Genomic DNA, 15133 nt, shown 5'->3' with positions numbered 1-15133 from the left:
GGAAGGGGATCACCTGAGCAGGGAGAGGCCGTAGCTTCGACGTGTGAGACGGGGGCGGCGAGAAGGCACCGGGTGGTGGGAGAAGCTCTCAGGGAAGGACCCATCTTTTCTGTAAGATACGCGGGTCTCGCTGGGAGGGAGAAGGGGCTCAGAGGCGTGCGGAGAAGGGCATTATGATCCAAAGGCTGCCTTGCCGCAGGGAGCGCCCGGCTGAGCTCAGGTGCCACCATGTGCCCATAGGCAGTCGACACAAGCTCAGGCTCTTCTCATTCTGCTTCTGCGCAGGCGGGGAAGCTCTGGGGGCAGACGGCGGCGGAGGTCCCAGGCTGAGAGCCGCAGGGCAAGGCGGCCGTGGGCTGGGGGGCTTGGCAAAGGGAGCGCAGCCCCTCCGAGGCGGCCATCCCCGGCGTTCTAGCGGGTTCTGCCTTCCCGGACGCCTCTGACGGAGGACAAGGGGCAGCCGGGGCTGCTCCTCCTCGTCCTCGGGGAGAACGATGGCCGATGGAGGGAGCCTGAGAGAAGCAAGCCCCCGCTGCTGGCCGTGAGAGGAGAACTGGGGTTCTAGATCCTCTCAAGGCTGCCGAAGAGAGGCTTTGGGAAGAGGGGCCTCTGGGGCCTTCAAGTAGGGATCTCTAGAGTTGGGAGGGCTCCGATCACTCATTTTACGGAGGCCAAAGCTGGGGCCGGGGCCTGGGGGGTCGGCTCGAGGTTCCGCAGCCAATTAATGACAGGATGAAGGCGGGGATCTTCATTGCTGGGGCCCTGCTTGGGAGAGGGTCTTCTACGATAAGGGCCTGGCCCTGGGGCAAAGGCAGAGCCCCCAAAGGCAGTAACGGAGAAGCCCAGACTTCCTGGAGGAGCACGGGAAGTCTGAACAGGTTCTGGGGTTAGAGGAGAGGATGGCTATCGGCTGTTCCGGGGCCGGCTCCAATACTTCCGGGGGCCAGGATCTCCCTGGGGGCTGAGGGAAAGCTCCCGCTCTCCCAGGGCGCTGCCCCTAGCACACGCTCGCTCAGCCCTGCCTGGCCCACCGCTGCCACAGGGGGGTGCCCCACAGGCCAAGCAGGACTGCTGCAAAGTCGGGGGGAGGCCGTGGGCAGCGCCCGCCTATGAAGCGGCCCTCAGACACAGGTAAGAGCAGGAGAGTCAGGACCTGGCCGGGCTGACTTTCCCCGGGGCCTGTGGTTGCTCCCACACTCAGGGCCGGGGGTCCTGGCCCCGGGCCCCCCCAGAAGGGGCCCCCACGGTGTGACTCTGATCTGGTCCGAGGGCTGCTCCTGAAAAGCCCCCATGCGCTGCACCCGGCCTGAGGGCCGGAAGTCCGGCAGCCGCATCGCTGCCCCCTCCCACTCTAAGGCTGCCTCTGCCTCGGGGAGGGGCTCCGGCGTGGCTTCTGCAGGGTCAGCAGCAGAGATCCCACGGCCCCCCAGCCCAGTGGCCGCAGGAGCCATCCCAAGGGGCGGCGCAGGGAAGTGAGAACTACACAAGGGGGCGGGGGGGGGGTGTCTGGGGCCCGAGTCTTCACTTCCTTAGGAAGTCCTCTAACCCATTCTGACTCCAGTGGCCTCCTCTGGAAAATGGGTACAGTCATTTGTCGGCCCCCCTCTCGATTGTCCCGGGTTCCGTGGGCTTTGCTCATCATCTCCAGCCAAGGACCTTTTGGCAGACCCTAGCAGGCGGGGAGTCTGGGGCAGAGGCAGCTCCCCAAGGGTGAAGGACGGGCTGAACGACCTTGGGATCTGGCCGGAGCCACGCCTTGTGGAGCCCCCAGACTTGGGGAGGGGGCCCAGCTTGGAAGGGAAGAATTCTCTGCACTGTGAGGACTAAGTTAGGGCGTAGACTTGGAAGAGGCCTTCTGGTCCGGGCTCCTTCCCTCCCCTGGGCCTCGGTGCTCTCATCTATGAAATGGGGGTGGTGGGGGGCAGATGCTTTCATCGCTGCTCCCCGGTCAGTGGAAAGGGATTCTACAGCCCTGGGCCGAGGGCGGCTTGGAGCGTCGGGCTCCTCCCTCGCGGGACAGACGCCTCTGTCACCGTCTCCTGGCCTCCGACGCAGGCTCTTTCCACAACACACTCTCAAAGTGCGGCCCCCGCCAAGTCAGGCCCTCGTTCCGTCAGGGTTTCCAGAGACCCAGGGCGTCCGGGAGCGGCCGCGGGGTGGCTGGGCGCCGGGGGCTGGGCTCAGACGGCGAGACCAGAACCTCTGCGGCGGGCTGGGGGAGGTGAGGAAAACCGAAGCAGGGCCCAGGGTTCCCGGCCAGCCCGCGCAGCCGGCTCCGAGAATAGACGCGGGCCTGTTCCACTCGCACATAAAACCGTTTAAAAGGTCAGTATTTGGCACAGAGCTTGTTTTACTTAGAGGGAAATGGGCACAGGGATCTTAGCGTTTTGATGGTTTCCCCAGCTAGTCAAGAAGGGATACGGAACGGGCCGGACGCCAGCGGACAACTCTCCTGGGGAGGGTCCGCCCAGAAAAGGCTATTTTCGTCTGAGTGTCTCTCCACGAATTTCCATCTGAACTCCGGCGTCGGTGGGAACGTGCCAGCCCGGCCCTGAAAACTTGAGTGTGAGAGCGACAAGTCCTGGGGGGGGGGGAGGCGGGGAGGCCGTGGAGGCCCCGGCCCCGCGCCCCAGACTGCTCCCATTGGTGGCTCCGGCCCAGCCTGGGCTCGTGCTCCCCGCCCTGTCCTTTCCACCCAGTTATGGATCCCAGGGTCCTGGCGCTCAGCGGCCATTCCGGAAAGGAGAAACGCTTGCCCCCTCCCCCAGAGCAGGCGCTGATTGGGAATGGGGGAGCGGAGACAGTGGGACCGGCTCCAGATGCCGGCCATCACCGTCCACCGTCTGACTGTGGCGGCCATCGGCTTCTGCACCGACCTCGCCACCGCACCTTCTAGCCCGTGCCAGGCTGCGCCGCCCCACCCGGCTTCCCCGAGGAGAAAGTGCTCGGAGGGTGCCCCGGGGCACCGACCCGACTCCTGCTATGGTGGGCACCTCTGCGGGCACTGGGGGCTTCAGTCCCAGGTCCTCCCAGAGAGCACAGAGCCTCTGCTGAAGCACATGGGCAGTGTCAGCTCTCGCTCGGGGCACCCAGGGCACCTGAACCCGCGTCTTCCCAGAGGGAGCCAGTCCTCCGCCCCAGGCCTGTGTACCCCAAGTCCAGTTCAGGGCACACTTGTGGAGGCCGCCCCAAGGCCGGGGATTCGCCACGGGAGGCTGGTCTGTTTGGCACCCAGGGTCCTTGGGCAATCAGCCTGGCAAGGCCCGTGCACCAAGCCCCAGAATCCCACTGCACACCCTCTGCGGCTCCCCTCCCCTGGAGGTCTGCACGGTCTCTGGGGGGGGTTGTCCTGGGCGGGGTTCCGGTTAGGGTCCGAGTGAGCCTGGAGGGGCTGGGGGTCCTGCTGCCTATTTCTTCCCACTTCCCTCGTGATCTCCTGCTTCCTTCGCTCCATTCCAAGATCACAGAATGCCTGAAGGAGCCGAAGAATCCCAAGCCTTAGAACCGGGCGAGACCCTAAAGATGCTGGACCCCTTCCTGGATCAGAGAAGAACGAGAGGCAGAGAAGAAGCAACGCTCGAGCAAGCGGGCTAATCCCCACCCGGGGCGGCCTCGTCGGGAGGAACCCTGAATTCTGATGCCGAGGCGGAGGAAGTCTCGGGCAAGGGACCGGAGCCCTTGGGAGGCTGGATGGCGGCGTCCCTTACTGCTTCCCCTGGCCCTGACCCTCCACGGTCCCTAAGTGCAAGTGGAGAGAAGCCGTTACGGGGGTACGGGGCTGGTTTCACTCCATGGCCACAAAGACTCTTGGCTGGGCTCCCCGCGGGCCTGGGGCCAGGAGCTGGGCTTCCTCCAGGTTTCGCGGCCTCCGCCGGCCTCCAGCTCCATCCTGTCCTGGCCGGGCCGGGAAGCCAAGGAAAGCGAGTGTCGCAACCGGCCCGGGTGATTGATGGCAAAAGCATCTCCCCGCCGCTTCCCGGCTTCGCCTCCTCCCAAGAGAGAACCTCAGACCCGACCTGCCGCCCGGCCCCCGAGTCATTTCCAGTCATTCCCCAGATCACATTTGGTTCCCATTACCCAGAGACACTCCCCCAGACGGGGCGTCAGAGCGGGATTCGCAGCGCCACCAAAACAAGGTCGTGGCCGGCGCTCGCAGGCTGAGGCTCCGAGAAGGGCCGTGGGGGAGGAGGAGGGAGGGCCGCCTCGCGGGCTGGGCGCGAGCAGTTCCCAGGAGACCCCGGCCTCGCGCAGGCTCTAGCCCGGCTCGCTGCTGACCTCAGCGCTCTGCCGCTCCTCCCTGCCGTGGAGGGGATGAGAGTGAGGGGTCTCCGGCCCCCAAGTTCTAGAGGTTCCCCCACCCCCAGCAAGGGAGGAAGGGCTTGGGGGACAGGCTCATCCCCACAGGGCCGGGAAGTGAGCGGTGGCCCCTCAGCCGGGAAGGGCCGGGGAGCGGCGGGACAGTGCTATGGAATAATGTTCTGTAGGAAACGACCAGCAGGATGAGCGCGGAGAGGCCCGGGGAGAGCGGCAGGAACGGACACTGAGGCAAACGAGCACCCCCGGGAGGCCGTGGTCCGGGGCCACGGCAGTTAGGCGATGCTCAGTGCCGCCGGACGTGGCTCTCTTCGGTCAGGGATGATTCGGGCGGCTCCGGGCGGGACGGAGGGTGCACCTAGGGGAGGGCCGCGGGGGCCGAGGGGGAGCACGGCAGAGCGTGCTCCTTTTTTATCGTCTGCTTTTTGTTCTCTCCTTTTTTTCCCTTCTTGATGTGGCAGAAATACGTATACAAGGATCGCACGTTTAACCCATATTGCATAACTTGCTGTCTAGGGGAGGGGAGAGATGGGGAAGGAGAAAGAAAAACTTTCGCAAGCTTTCGCAAACTATCTTTGCCAGATTTGGAAAAATAAAGAGCTAAAATTAAAATGTTCTAATTGTTTTTTAACTTTTAAAAAAGGTCCAGTCCAGTGCCGGGGCCTGTCCCCAGGCCTTTGCCTCCTTCAGGGGCCATGTGCCAGGCAGCATCGGTGGAGGGTCCCTCACAGGCCAAACGCCCCGCCCCAGGAAGCAGCTGTGACGGACACCACACGGACCTCCATGCTCGTGTGCGAGGCGGGGTCCCGCCGGCCAGTGACAGCGGCAGGGAACAGCCCCTAGGGCCCGCCTCCTGGGTGGCGCTGGGGAGAAGCAGCCCCCCAGGGGCTGGAAGGGCCGCAGCATCCAGGTGGGAAAGCCCAGCCTCTCGCCAGCCACGGGCACGTGCCTTGGCACGCTCTGCGGGGGCAACAGCAGGATTCACGGGCTCTCCCGAAGGTCACAGAGGCGGTTCTCAAGGTCACGCGGGAGGCAGGGCACCCCAGGCCTTTCTGGCTCACCGCCCGGGCCTCAGCCCTGGGGGGGAGAGCTAAGGGGGCTGGCTGCCCGCTGGGAGGAGAGCCCTCAGTCACTGGACTTTTTCTAGGGATGCCAGGGACTCCAGCGCTAACAAAGGTCTCAAGTCCCTCCCAGTGCAGAGGTTCAATTCAACTCAACATACACATATTAAGCACCTACTGTGTGCAAAATAAAGTGCTGGGGAAACAGACAAGATGCATGGGTGCAGCCTAGGGGGAAGAACACTGTTTTAAATGAAATCCGAAGAGCCTGCCTCACCTGTACCTCTGTCCCCCCGTCAGTGCCTCAATTCTCTGAGAGCACTTACAAGCCTCTTCACCCTGTCTGCCTCAGTTTCCCCAACTGTAAGACAAGCTGCAGAAGGAAATGGCTTCAGTCCGGGGCCGCCTCATGTGAGAAATCACCGGGCTCATGGCCCCATTTCCCAGCAGGGGAAAGTGAGGCTGGAGTAAGCAATGGCAGTATTCAGGCCCAGGACTTCCTGATGTCAGGGGCAGCACCCCCCCAAAGCTCCCCCGGTCCTTCCTGCGTTTGCGATCCAAGATGGCGGGACTTCCCGTCCCTCCCACGGGCCCCCAGGGACGGAGGCAAGGGGAGCCAAGCCAGCCTTCACCACAGCCGGGGGCACTCCTCTCTGGGGCGGGGCTTATTGCGGCCTGTGGAGGGGCATCGGGGCTCTGGTGGTGGGCAGCCTGCCCGCACTGACTCCCCGCAGACTGATCTGGGAGAGTGTCTGCTGAGCCATGAGGGGCTCAGGATCTGAACCCAGGCCTTCTGGATGGAGGCCGGCCCTTTCCCCGGCTCCTGCAGCCCCTCCTACACCGCAAGCTGTCATTAGTCCCAACGGCCAGCAGAGGGGGCACGTGGCCAGGGCTCTGTTCCGGGCGCTTCGGGGCTGTGCTGTCACCCGGCTGGGGTGTCTGGGCCCTGGCCTCCTGATGGGGGGGGGGGGGCGCGCCGATCTGCGCAGCGGGGGCTCGTCTCTGGGGGGCACCGATCTGTGCAACGGGGGCTCATCTCTGGGGGGGCACCGATCTGCGCAGCGGGGGCTCGTCCCTCCTGGGGGGGGGCACCAATCTGCACAGCGGGGGGGCTCGTCCTTCGGGGGGGGGGGCACCGATCTGTGCAGTGGGGGCTCGTCTCTGGGGGGGCACCGATCTACGCATCGGGGGGCTCGTTCCTCCTGGAGGGCACCGGTCTGTGCAGCAGGGGGCTCGTCCCTCCTGGGGGCCTGTGTCATTCTGAAGGCTGTTGGCCACTGCCCCGCAGCCCAACCCACCTGCACCACCATCATTTGCAGACAGAGCCAGGGGTCTCTCTCCCGCTCCTCAGACCTCCAGGACTGACCCCCCACTGTTCGCTGTCCTGAAATACGGAGACAAGGCAGGGGAGCCGGGAGACCTGGGGGGCCGGTCCCCCCCCCAGGAAAGCTTCATGATGGGTGTGGGGGCGCCTGGCCGCCCTCCCCCAGCTGGCCGCACACCTGGAAAGCCGCTCACAGCCCAGACTGTCTCCAGGGCCTCGCCAAGGATGAGAACACCACTGGGCAGAGGCCTGGGTGACCTCAGGCGCCAGGAATCTGAAGCTTTCCCCATTTCTTTGAGACGCCCTGAAGGACTCTGGGAGTGCTGGCTTAGCGCCCCGCCTCCAGGACCCCTGAAACGGGGAAGTGTAGAGCTCCAGCTCCCCACTCCCACCTTCCCGGCCCCGCCCAGGGCAAGAAGGGGGAAGGGGTAGGGGAAGGAGGGGGTGGCTTCCAAGGGTCTGCAGGCCGGCTCTCAGCTCTCTTTAATTTGATGCCTTGGGGCTCTGGCCACCCGCGATGGCAGGACCCCACCCAGCCTGCCTCCTCTTCCTCCTCCCTGGCCCCGGACAGGGCAGTGCCCAAGTCTGGGCCCCTGGGTCTGGGACTGCCTCGTCCACTCTGCCCACTGCCAAAGTGCTCCAGAGAGGGGGGCCGGTGTCGAGAAGAGGATGCTGGGGAGAGGGCCCTGAGACCATGGGGTGGGGAGGGCCTGAGAACAGGGGTGTTAGGGCTGGGGGGTACCTTGGAAGAGGTCAAAGAGTAAATTGGTGACAACTGAGACTAGCACCGTTTTCCTGACCTAATTTAGGGGTCTATTTCCTAGAAGCTAGCGCTTCCTCTTAGTTCCCCTTCGCAGCTGGCCATTTGACCCGGTGCCGCGTCCCCTCCGGCACTAAGGGTATGAGCTCTGGCTTCTCCTTGTCTGAGGGAGGCAGCGGCCTCCGGACCCAGCCGCACCCCCTGCCCACCCCTGCCCAGGGAGCCGGGACCAGAGGCAGATGCGGCTTTTTTTTTTTTTTTTTTTTTTAATAAAAAAACAAGTTTTTTGAAACATGAGAAGGTCAGTGTCTGGGAATTCTTATTTACTACTTGAATTAAACTGGTCAAAGTACTGGGAGGTGAGCCGATTAACGTAGAGTTGCTTGTTGAGGTAATCTTCCCTAGAGACAACAAACCAGACCGTCAGCACAGACATCTGGCCTGGATCCTCGGCAAATGGCCAAGCGCAGCTCACCTTTGGGGACCAGTTAATGCGGGCTCCATGGCCCTCACCCTCTACCTTTTCCCTCCTGGCACTGAAGGGGCTCCCGCCTAAGCATGGCAGTAAGGAACTCCACGTCTTCTGCCCCCTCCTCGGCTAACCCCTCTACCAAAAGGGCCCTCCCGACTTGTGCCCAACGCACACGCGATGGCTTCGGATTATTCTGCAGGTCACAGAACACTAGGGGTGCAGCCCCAATCCCTGAGTCGGTGGTGACTCAGAAGAGCCAGGTTTGGGGGGCCCCTAAGGCCTCCCCGTTCTTGCCTTCTTTCTCCAAGTTCTAAGCCCCCCTGCCTCCCAGCAATGCCCATATCCTTGGCCCAAAGCATCTCACCATCCTCTGAGAGAACTCATCGGAGTGAGGTACCCAGAATTGAACCCAATTTTCAAAATAATGTTTGGTTAGAGCAAAGCAACCTGGGACAACCGCTTCCCCCTTCTAGATCCCCCTGCCTCTCTCCACAGCCCAAAGCCAGAGGGACTTTTTGGGGATGAAGGGGAAGTGGGACATGGCTCGCCATGTGAGGCTTGGAATCCATTAGGACCCTCAGTACTTCTCCACAAGGATTCTTCTCTCTCCAAGCCCCTTCCTTTCCTCCTCCCTCTTTCCTACCTTGTCTTGGGAACCAAAGTATCCATCCGTCCTTATCAGTATGGAGGCCCAGGTGGCCTTCAACCCTCTGAGAAATGCCGGAGGGTTTTGTTCCCCCAGTGTTAGTCTGTGGGCCATTTGAGGACGAGGACCGCTCTTTGATTCCACAGCCCCAGGAAGGATGGGGGGAGGAAGGGACATGTGCCCTTAAGTTCTACATGTAAAGAACCTCAAACTCAGAGCATCAGTGACCTGGCCTCCACTCAGATCCAGAACTTAGGTCCCTCTTGTACATTATCTGCTTTCCCTTTCTCTCCCTGCCTAGAAAGTACTGACTGATGGGTGAGTGAATGGATGAGTGGAAGAAAGGGATGGAAAGATGAATGGTTAGAAGGATGGGCGGGTGGGTGGGTGGATGGATGAATGGATGGAAAGATGGAAGGACAGGTAGATGGAAGGATGGACGGCTAGAAGGATGGATGGGATGCATGGAAGGACAGATGGGAGGATGGGAGGATGGACGGCTAGAAGGATGGATGGGATGAACAGAAGGACAGATGGGAGGATGGATGGTTAGAAGGATGGATGGGATGAACAGAAGGACAGATGGGAGGATGGATGGTTAGAAGGATGGGCGGGTGGGTGGATGGATGAATGGATGGAAAGATGGAAGGACAGGCAGATGGAAGGATGGACGGCTAGAAGGATGGATGGGATGAACAGAAGGACAGATGGGAGGATGGATGGTTAGAAGGATGGGCGGGTGGGTGGGTGGATGGATGAATGGATGGAAAGATGGAAGGACAGGCAGATGGAAGGATGGACGGCTAGAAGGATGGATGGGATGAACAGAAGGACAGATGGGAGGATGGATGGTTAGAAGGATGGGCGGGTGGGTGGGTGGATGGATGAATGGATGGAAAGATGGAAGGACAGGCAGATGGAAGGATGGACGGCTAGAAGGATGGATGGGATGCATGGAAGGACAGATGGGAGGATGGGAGGATGGATGGTTAGAAGGATGGGCGGGTGGGTGGGTGGATGGATGAATGGATGGAAAGATGGAAGGACAGGCAGATGGAAGGATGGACGGCTAGAAGGATGGATGGGATGCATGGAAGGACAGATGGGAGGATGGGAGGATGGATGGTTAGAAGGATGGGCGGGTGGGTGGGTGGATGGATGAATGGATGGAAAGATGGAAGGACAGGCAGATGGAAGGATGGACGGCTAGAAGGATGGATGGGATGCATGGAAGGACAGATGGGAGGATGGGAGGATGGATGGTTAGAAGGATGGGCGGGTGGGTGGGTGGATGGATGAATGGATGGAAAGATGGAAGGACAGGCAGATGGAAGGATGGACGGCTAGAAGGATGGATGGGATGAACAGAAGGACAGATGGGAGGATGGATGGTTAGAAGGATGGGCGGGTGGGTGGATGGATGAATGGATGGAAAGATGGAAGGACAGGCAGATGGAAGGATGGACGGCTAGAAGGATGGATGGGATGAACAGAAGGACAGATGGGAGGATGGATGGTTAGAAGGATGGGCGGGTGGGTGGGTGGATGGATGAATGGATGGAAAGATGGAAGGACAGGCAGATGGAAGGATGGACGGCTAGAAGGATGGATGGGATGCATGGAAGGACAGATGGGAGGATGGGAGGATGGATGGTTAGAAGGATGGGCGGGTGGGTGGGTGGATGGATGAATGGATGGAAAGATGGAAGGACAGGCAGATGGAAGGATGGACGGCTAGAAGGATGGATGGGATGCATGGAAGGACAGATGGGAGGATGGGAGGATGGATGGTTAGAAGGATGGGCGGGTGGGTGGGTGGATGGATGAATGGATGGAAAGATGGAAGGACAGGCAGATGGAAGGATGGACGGCTAGAAGGATGGATGGGATGAACAGAAGGACAGATGGGAGGATGGATGGTTAGAAGGATGGGCGGGTGGGTGGATGGATGAATGGATGGAAAGATGGAAGGACAGGCAGATGGAAGGATGGACAGCTAGAAGGATGGATGGGATGCATGGAAGGACAGATGGGAGGATGGGAGGATGGATGGTTAGAAGGATGGGCGGGTGGATGGATGAATGGATGGAAAGATGGAAGGACAGGCAGATGGAAGGATGGACAGCTAGAAGGATGGATGGGATGCATGGAAGGACAGATGGGAGGATGGGAGGATGGATGAGATAGTGCACGAATGCACATGTTCCTCTACCACACACGTGCTAAGCCCTCCGTCTCGCCCACTCACATGTCTTTATGTTCCTTAGCCAAGTTCAGGTTCTCGTTATCCATGGCTCGCCGGAGCTCCCGGTTGAGGCGCTGTTGCTGCCTCTCAAACAGGAGGGTGGCTCTGGCCGCCTGGATTCTCTGCTGATCCAAATCAAAGTCTCGTTGCCTCTCCTCCTCTTGAACTTTCTAGAGGGAAACAGGAGAGCTGGAGACATCTTATCCCAGACATCTGCACCCCTAGGAAAAGGAGGGATGGCATGGCCAAGGAGGCAGGGCCGGGCTGGCAACATGCCAGTGCCACCTCCCTGCTCTTCTTTCCTCACTTTCCCCTTCCCCATTTTGCCTGCTTCTCCCCCACCCCTTCTTCCTCGAGGGGAAGGCTGATGGGAGACCAGGTACCGCTGAGTGGCCCTTCCAAAGGGTGCTTAACTTTGGGACAAGGAACAGGAACAAAGTCATGGAACTCTTGGGTTGGTGTGGAGGGCGAATGGGCACAAATAATGAGGCTGGACAGGTCATGGTGCAACGCAGAAGACCCTGAGCATGTCTGCAAGCAACAGAGCAGAGCAGAGGCTACGAGAAGCACCCCTGAAAGGCAAGCGCGGGCAGGCAGGCCCAGAGGAAGGAGAAACAAGCGGCAGGCAGCTCTGAAGGGTGCCGGCGGAACAAGGGAAAGGGAGGGTTAGGGAGGGGAGTGAGCCTGCACAGGGAGGCAGGAGGCCCTTGAGTGCTGTTGGGGAGGCTCCCTGAGCTGCTGCTTCCGACCTCATCCTCCTGTCTTGACCTGCACCCTTGCCCCACCTGTCAGCCTCAGAGAGGGGAGTGTGGGCTGTTACCCCCCTGATGGAGTCCCTAGGAGTCGGGACTTCTCAGAGGCTCATCCCCGGGGTCAGCAGCCAGGGGGAAAGAAGGGAAGGGGAGAGGAGGCGGCTCGCCACCTGCTTGTCCTGGATCTGCTGCTTCTGGACCTGCAAAATCTCGTTCAGCTGCTCCTTCTCCATGCTCTTCCACCCGGCCATGGCCGCCCTGCCGGGCCTGGTCTTCTGCTGCTGGTCCTCAGACAGGAACCCACTCTTCAGGTTGTTGGCGATCTCCACCATATTGTCCTCCTCTTCTTTTCTGCGATCAAGCCTTTTCCTTTCCACTGCTTCGAGGATCTGAAAGAGGGCGGCCCCAGGAATGGCCGGGGGCAGAGTTCAGGGCCCAGCTCTGGCCCCCCAGACCCCACTGAGCTTCATCCTCCATCACTCTTTCCCTCGGTCCCCTGCTGTTCACTTTTTGGCTCCTTCTCCCGAGGGCTGGGCCCCAGACGGAGGCCGAGGACTCTTGCAGCGTCACGTCCTCGCCCTCCCCAGAGAGAGTTCCCCTGCTGCTGTCCCTAGGGGTGGGGGGGGGGGTACCGAGACCCCCCCTCCTCTGCCCTCCATCCATCCGGCCGCCATCTCGCTGGGGTCCTGGGTGTCTCGGTGCCGTGGCTGCCATCGCTCTACGTCCAGCACGTGATCCGGGGGGCGGGGGGGAGGTGTCCCGTCTTCCACCTTTAGACCCGAGGGCCTGGGGGCCCGCTGAGGGCCTTTCGCCGGGATCAGCTCACCTGGTTTTTGTTGAAATCCTTCACGGCCTTACACAGCATGCGTTTAAACTCGAGCTCCAGCTTCTGAAGGTCCACGGCAGACTGGTCAAACTCCAGCATGGTCTTGTTGAAGACGTTCTCTGAGGGACAGAAATCGCCATGGCAGCAGTGAGGGGGGTGTGGGGCGGGAAGGGTGGGGACTCCCTGCCCCACGTCTCCCTCCCTGGGACTCCGGTCCGGCCTCGGGGGCGCTGCCCCGACGGGAGGGAGGAAGAGGCCGGGCGGGCACTTAGAAAACCTGAGAACGGGGCGCTGCATGAGAACGGAGGGTCCTACGGGAGCCCTCGGCCGCAGCCTCACTTCGAGGGGCACCCCCAGATCACCTAGTTAAGGGCCCACGATCAGCAGAGAAGCGTTTGCCCTCCAGGGGCCCCTCCTGAGGGCCAGGCCCGCTCTCCAGGCTCTCCCAGGCTGAGGAAGGGCCCTGCTCCTGCGGTCCGCGGTCTCCCCGCTTCGCGACCTGGACCGCGGCGGGGAGGCGGCGCCCACCTGCGAACTTGTGGTCGGCCAGGGCATCGGCCCACACGCTCTGCTGCTCCAGCACCCAGGCCCGGTTCATCTCCTGCTGGGCCTTCTTCCTCTCCTGAGCATTCCGGTCCTCGCCTGTGAACTTCTGCATCCCAGACACGGGGTTCTCGGCGTCCCGGTCGGACACGCGGGCAGGAGTGGCCTTCTTCAGCGCCAGCGGGTCCGACAGGTCGAACTCCTGGCGATTCTCGGGCTTCTGGAAGTTCTGCCGGAACTCGCAAAGGGTCTTCTCGAAGTTGCGCCGGTCCCTGCGCTGACGCTCGTCCAAGATGCTGGCGATGCTGTCGTGCTTCTTCATCTCCGCTCCTAGGCGGGGCACAGGGTCCGAGCCCTCAGGGGCCAGAGCGGGGAAGGGGGACCCCTGCTGGCGGGCGGAGTGACTCATGTGAGGCCTTAGAGGGCAGGGAGAAGGACAGGGGGGAGGGGGAGTCTGAGCTGATGCCCTCGGAGGGGGCCCGGCCTCTGCCCGGCACAGCGGCCCGCTTCCCAAGTGCCGAACGGCCGAGGGGCACCCCTCCAAACCTGACGCGAGGGAGCTGCAGCTCAAAGGAGTGGGGCAGCCCCTCAAGCATCCTGGCGCCTGGGGCCAGACTCGCGTCAGGGCCAGCTTCTTCCACCCCGCGGGGCTGGGCCGAGGGGAGGGGCTCCTTGTGAGCGGCGCCCGCGGGCTCCACGGCTCCCGGGGCTCATGCTGCACAAGTGGGGCGGCAGGGGGCGCTCTTGGGGACCCGTGGGGAAGGTGGGGATCTGCTGCGGAACAACTCCCGGGAGACGCTCCCTCCGGGAGACGCTCCCTCGGGGACTCACCGATCATCGCCTGCTTCCTTTTCTCAGAGGCTTCCTGCATCTTGCGGTCGCAGACCTGCGCGGCCCAAGCGTTAGCATCTCCCTGCGGAAGAGCAGCGTAAAGTTACAGGGCCCGTGGCTTCATAGAAAGGATCCCCCTTCCCCAGCTCCCCAGCTGATCGGCCCGCCCGCCTCCCGGTCCCTCTCAGGCGGGCGCCGCCCCCACGCGCCCCTCGCCGGGCGATCGGCCTGGCCCCCAAAGACACCCGGACCGGCCGCAGGCAGCAGCGGAGCGCCCCAAACCACGCCGCTTCCCGCTCCGGGAGGGAGCGCATGCGCACGAGCTCCAGGCCCACCTATGGAGGCTCAAAGGGAGGGCCCCCAAGTCAAGAGGCTCGCAGAGGGCCGTTCAGCACCATCCCCTCGAGGCTGCTCTGACACAGAGACCACGGGCCTCGTGTCTCCATCCCTCACACTCAGGGGGAAACAGGAGCAATCTGCCCACCTCGGTTCCCCCTCCCGCGGGGCTGGGTCTCCGCCCCTCCCCCGTGCCTCGGTTCCCCCTCCTGCAGGGCTCAGTTTCTACCCCTCCCCCTTTGCCTCAGTTTCCCCTCCTGCAAGGCTCAGTTTCCACCCTTCCCTCCACGTCTCAGTACCCCCCCTGCAGGGCTGGGTCTCCGCCTCTCCCCCTGTGCCTCGGTTCCCCCTCCTGCAGGGCTGGGTCTCTGCCTCTCCCCCACCTCGGTTCCCCCTCCCGCGGGGCTGGGTCTCCGCCCCTCCCCCTGTGCCTCGGTTCCCCCTCCTGCAGGGCTGGGGCTCTGCCTCTCCCCCACATTGGTTCCCCCTCCCGTGGGGCTGGGTCTCCGCCCCTCCCCCTTTGCCTCGTTTCCCCTCCTGCAAGGCTCAGTTTCCACCCCTCCCTCCGTGTCTCGGTTCCCCCCCCTGCAGGGCTGGGTCTCTGCCCCTCCCCTCCCTCGGTTCCCCCTCTTGCGGGGCCGGGGCTCCGCCCCCCGCCTCAGTTTCCTTCCCCCCCCCCAGCTCGGGTAAGCTCACCCCCATCAGCCGCTCCCTGGCATTCAACAAGCGGTTCTGCAGCTGCAGCTCCACGTGCCTCGACTTTTCCAGGGCAGCCGCTTCTTTGTAGTCCTGGGGCTGCACCACATTGCTCGCCCTCATAGACATCATGGGCAAGGGGGACAGCCCGAAGTTCGGGAAGTCAACTGAAGCAGGGAGGGTGTGCTCTGAGCTAACGAGCCGTGGGCCAGCAGCAGTGGGAGTTCCCTAGAAGAAGGATGCTCCTACGTTCCCTCGGCAACAGCTGCACGCAGTCGGTTCCTAAGCAACGACGTTCATGATTTCCTGAGTGACACCGCCCCGCCT

General features: G+C 62.4%; 1 protein-coding gene across 2 annotated transcripts; it reads right to left on the bottom strand.

Moving 5' to 3' along the window:
• Positions 1-7705: 7705 nt before the first annotated feature.
• On the bottom strand, positions 7706-15075 carry RIBC2 (RIB43A domain with coiled-coils 2). Of its 2 annotated transcripts, none has more exons than XR_012482908.1 (7): positions 14807-15073; positions 13775-13856; positions 12929-13273; positions 12401-12519; positions 11745-11963; positions 10826-11043; positions 7706-7860 (listed from the first exon to the last, which is right to left on the bottom strand). XR_012482908.1 is itself a non-coding variant. In XM_074272161.1 (7 exons), exons 1-7 carry the CDS (start codon positions 14936-14938, stop codon positions 7779-7781), a joined length of 1146 nt encoding a protein of 381 aa, XP_074128262.1. In that variant the 5' UTR covers positions 14939-15075; the 3' UTR covers positions 7706-7778. The 2 variants fall into 2 exon arrangements, 1 of the variants encoding a protein (XP_074128262.1); XM_074272161.1 differs by having other exon boundaries at positions 10826-10992; positions 14807-15075.
• Between the last annotated feature and the right edge of the window lie 58 nt (positions 15076-15133).

This window comes from Sminthopsis crassicaudata, chromosome 5, assembly GCF_048593235.1.
Source record: "Sminthopsis crassicaudata isolate SCR6 chromosome 5, ASM4859323v1, whole genome shotgun sequence".
NCBI lineage: Eukaryota > Metazoa > Chordata > Mammalia > Dasyuromorphia > Dasyuridae > Sminthopsis > Sminthopsis crassicaudata.
Note: the sequence above shows the minus strand (reverse complement) of the source record. Positions and strands in the feature narration are given on the sequence as shown.